At 44.1% G+C, this 2,620-nt stretch overlaps 1 protein-coding gene across 1 annotated transcript; it reads left to right on the top strand.

Moving 5' to 3' along the window:
- Nucleotides 1-716: 716 nt before the first annotated feature.
- LOC149197129 (uncharacterized) lies at nt 717-1,193 on the top strand. The gene has a single exon (XM_089408573.1). It carries the CDS (start codon nt 717-719, stop codon nt 1,191-1,193), a length of 477 nt encoding a protein of 158 aa, XP_089264699.1.
- The last annotated feature ends 1,427 nt before the right edge of the window (nt 1,194-2,620 follow it).

Below are 2,620 nucleotides of genomic sequence, written 5' to 3'. Positions count from 1 at the left end.
AGATCATCTGGGGCAAAAACTGGTGGCCAAAAATTACTCTCTTTGCATGGTTAGTAGCTAAGGGTAAGATCCTGACATGGGATAAACTTCAAAAGAAAGGCTTCAGTGGGCCTTCAAAATGCTATCTGTGTAATAAAGAAGCAGAAAATCAAGAGAACCTACTAATCAAGTGTGGTTATGCCAGGAACCTGTGGATGGAAATCGAGAAATTATTCCAGAAACCTGAGAGGTCACCAAGAGAAACAAATGAAGTGATTTTTCAATGGCAGAAAGAAAAATTCCAATGTAAAGTAATCCGTAAGGTCTGGGATCTCATTGCCATCTTTATGATTTGGATGGTATGGAAAGAAAGGAACCGCAGAATCTTCCAAGACAAAGCTAAAAACACGGTAAAAATATGGGACAGAATAGTGAACTTAACTAGAGAAGCAATTTTGGTAGAGAAGTGGGATGCGGAAGACTGGAAAGCTGACCAGGGAGAAGAGCAAATTCTTAAGAACCTAAATTTGAATTTTGAAATGGTGCATAGTAAGAAAATTGATAGATTTATTACGAGACCTCAAAGCCACGACAAGTTTGCTTACCCCAAAGACAACTTTATGAAATTGAACTTTGATGGGGCTTCAAAGGGGAACCCAGGTAATGCTGGATTCGGGGGAATTTTCTGAGATAGCCAGAGAAACACCAGATGGATTTATGCAGAGTGGGGTGGCGAGATGACAAATAATGAAGCCGAATTATGGGCGATTCACCAGGGATTGAGAATTGCGATCCGAAACGGATATAGAAAACTGGAAATAGAAGGAGATTCCCAGATGGCAATTGAAATTCTAAAGAAATTGAATAACGGGAAGAATTGGGAGAAGGTTACCAACAGTTGGTGCACGACAGGGATAGTTCAAGAAATAATGGACCTTCTGAAAAAAATTGAATACAAAATCTTTAATCATGTGAAAAGGAGTGGAAACCGAGCGGCGGATTTCCTTGCGAATCGGGGTTGCAAGGATCGAAGCGGCAAGGTTGACAATCAGTGGAGATCGTTGCGGCCCAACAGAGAGTGGGAGGAATTGGCCAGTATCATTAATGAGGACCATGAACAAGCAACGAATGAAAACAATGAACAAGCAACTAACGAGAATCATAGCACTCGTGTGACAGGCAGGCGAGTTGGATCGGCAGGCCCAGACATTTAATGAATGTCAGATAAGGCGAAGAAAGGATATCATGGAAAGGCATGATGTAGTACATCAGGAGTGTGTGGTGACAAGAATGAAGAAATCACTTCGCAGCAAGACAATTAACGCAAGTGATTGGAGTGGAGAAAAAAGAGGTATGTCAGAATCCATAAATGGAAATGAAGCAAGTCGGACAGTTGATAGGAAAGGCAGAGGGCGAATCAACAGGTGGCATCGAAAGGCCAAGTTGATAGGCAAGAGGAGTAGGGAAAGAAGGATTATAAATGAGCGGCAACAAGGGATTCAACATCAAGTGAATTGCATTGGAACCCCGAGAGCGAGGAGAGGAACGGAGGCGGTGAGCAGTTACAGAGAGAGGTTACGCCAAAATCCTACTAAGGCTGCCATGGAAATGAGAAAGAGAGCAAGGATCACAGAAGAATGGAAGCCGTGGAAGGCAGGGAAAGGGATAGAAAAGGCAAGGCGATTGCGAAGGAAGAGACAATTGAAGAAATATATGAAGTTTATGATGATTCTGAGGAGGAGGAGGACTGGCAAGATAAATGCAGGCGAGATAAGGAGCGTAGCAAAACTGTAGAAGGTTGGGAGAACCAACAAAACAGCGATGAGCAGCCGGAACAACGGGGAGGAAGGGTAAGGCAGAGTGGCAGACGGAGGGGAAGCAGACAGGCTGGAAGCGGGACGGATCCGAGCAGCATGAGAGGCAGAGGAGCGAGCAGATACCGAGGAGCAAGGGGAGGTCGACGTGGGCAGAGGGGAAGACCGGGAAAAACGACAAGCCGGTCGCTTGACAGGAAAATCCAGCAAGCAGAGAAGGCATATAACCAGAACACGAGCCCCAGAATTAGAAGAATTATACAGAATATGGAGGAAGACGCCATTCAAGCTCAGTCGGATTCTGAGATGGAGGACTGGGAGTTCCTTCTCCACGACCCTGGTAACACTAGGGGCAGAATGTATTTATTTAAATAGTCCCTTCATATATACTGGGTAATGAAAAGATTGCTGGCCAAAGCTCTGGAGCAAGCTGCAACAAAAATGGCTGAACTTGCGCAGGGGGTTCCCAACCTGAGGAGGGAGCTCCGAATTATCCAGATTTCCTTGGAGATGCAGGAGAAGAAGCTGGACGAGATCCAGCAACTGATAAAGGAAGGAAATCAGAATGCAAACAAGGAGACTACCCAACGTCCAGAGGCAGAAGCTGAGTAATTTTAGATATGTTTTTCAATTTTGATGAAAATACATAGTATAGATAAATCCAGTGTGTTCCAAGTATTAGATGTTGAAATCTGTTATATGCAAGTAAGTAGGACTAGAAACCAGAAAGACTGCTTAGTGTATTTAGCTTGGACAACCAGACTATGGATCTTTTATTTTTGGGCGGCTATTAAGAACTTCAGGTGGCTTAAACACTCGGTTTCCCC

This window comes from Pinus tabuliformis, chromosome 2_2 (assembly GCF_031772625.1).
Source record: "Pinus tabuliformis cultivar Carrire ecotype Pingquan chromosome 2_2, CPIR1, whole genome shotgun sequence".
NCBI classification, from domain to species: Eukaryota; Viridiplantae; Streptophyta; class Pinopsida; order Pinales; family Pinaceae; genus Pinus; species Pinus tabuliformis.
The sequence above is the reverse complement of the archived record's forward strand: the minus strand, read 5'-3'. Positions and strand labels throughout refer to the sequence as shown.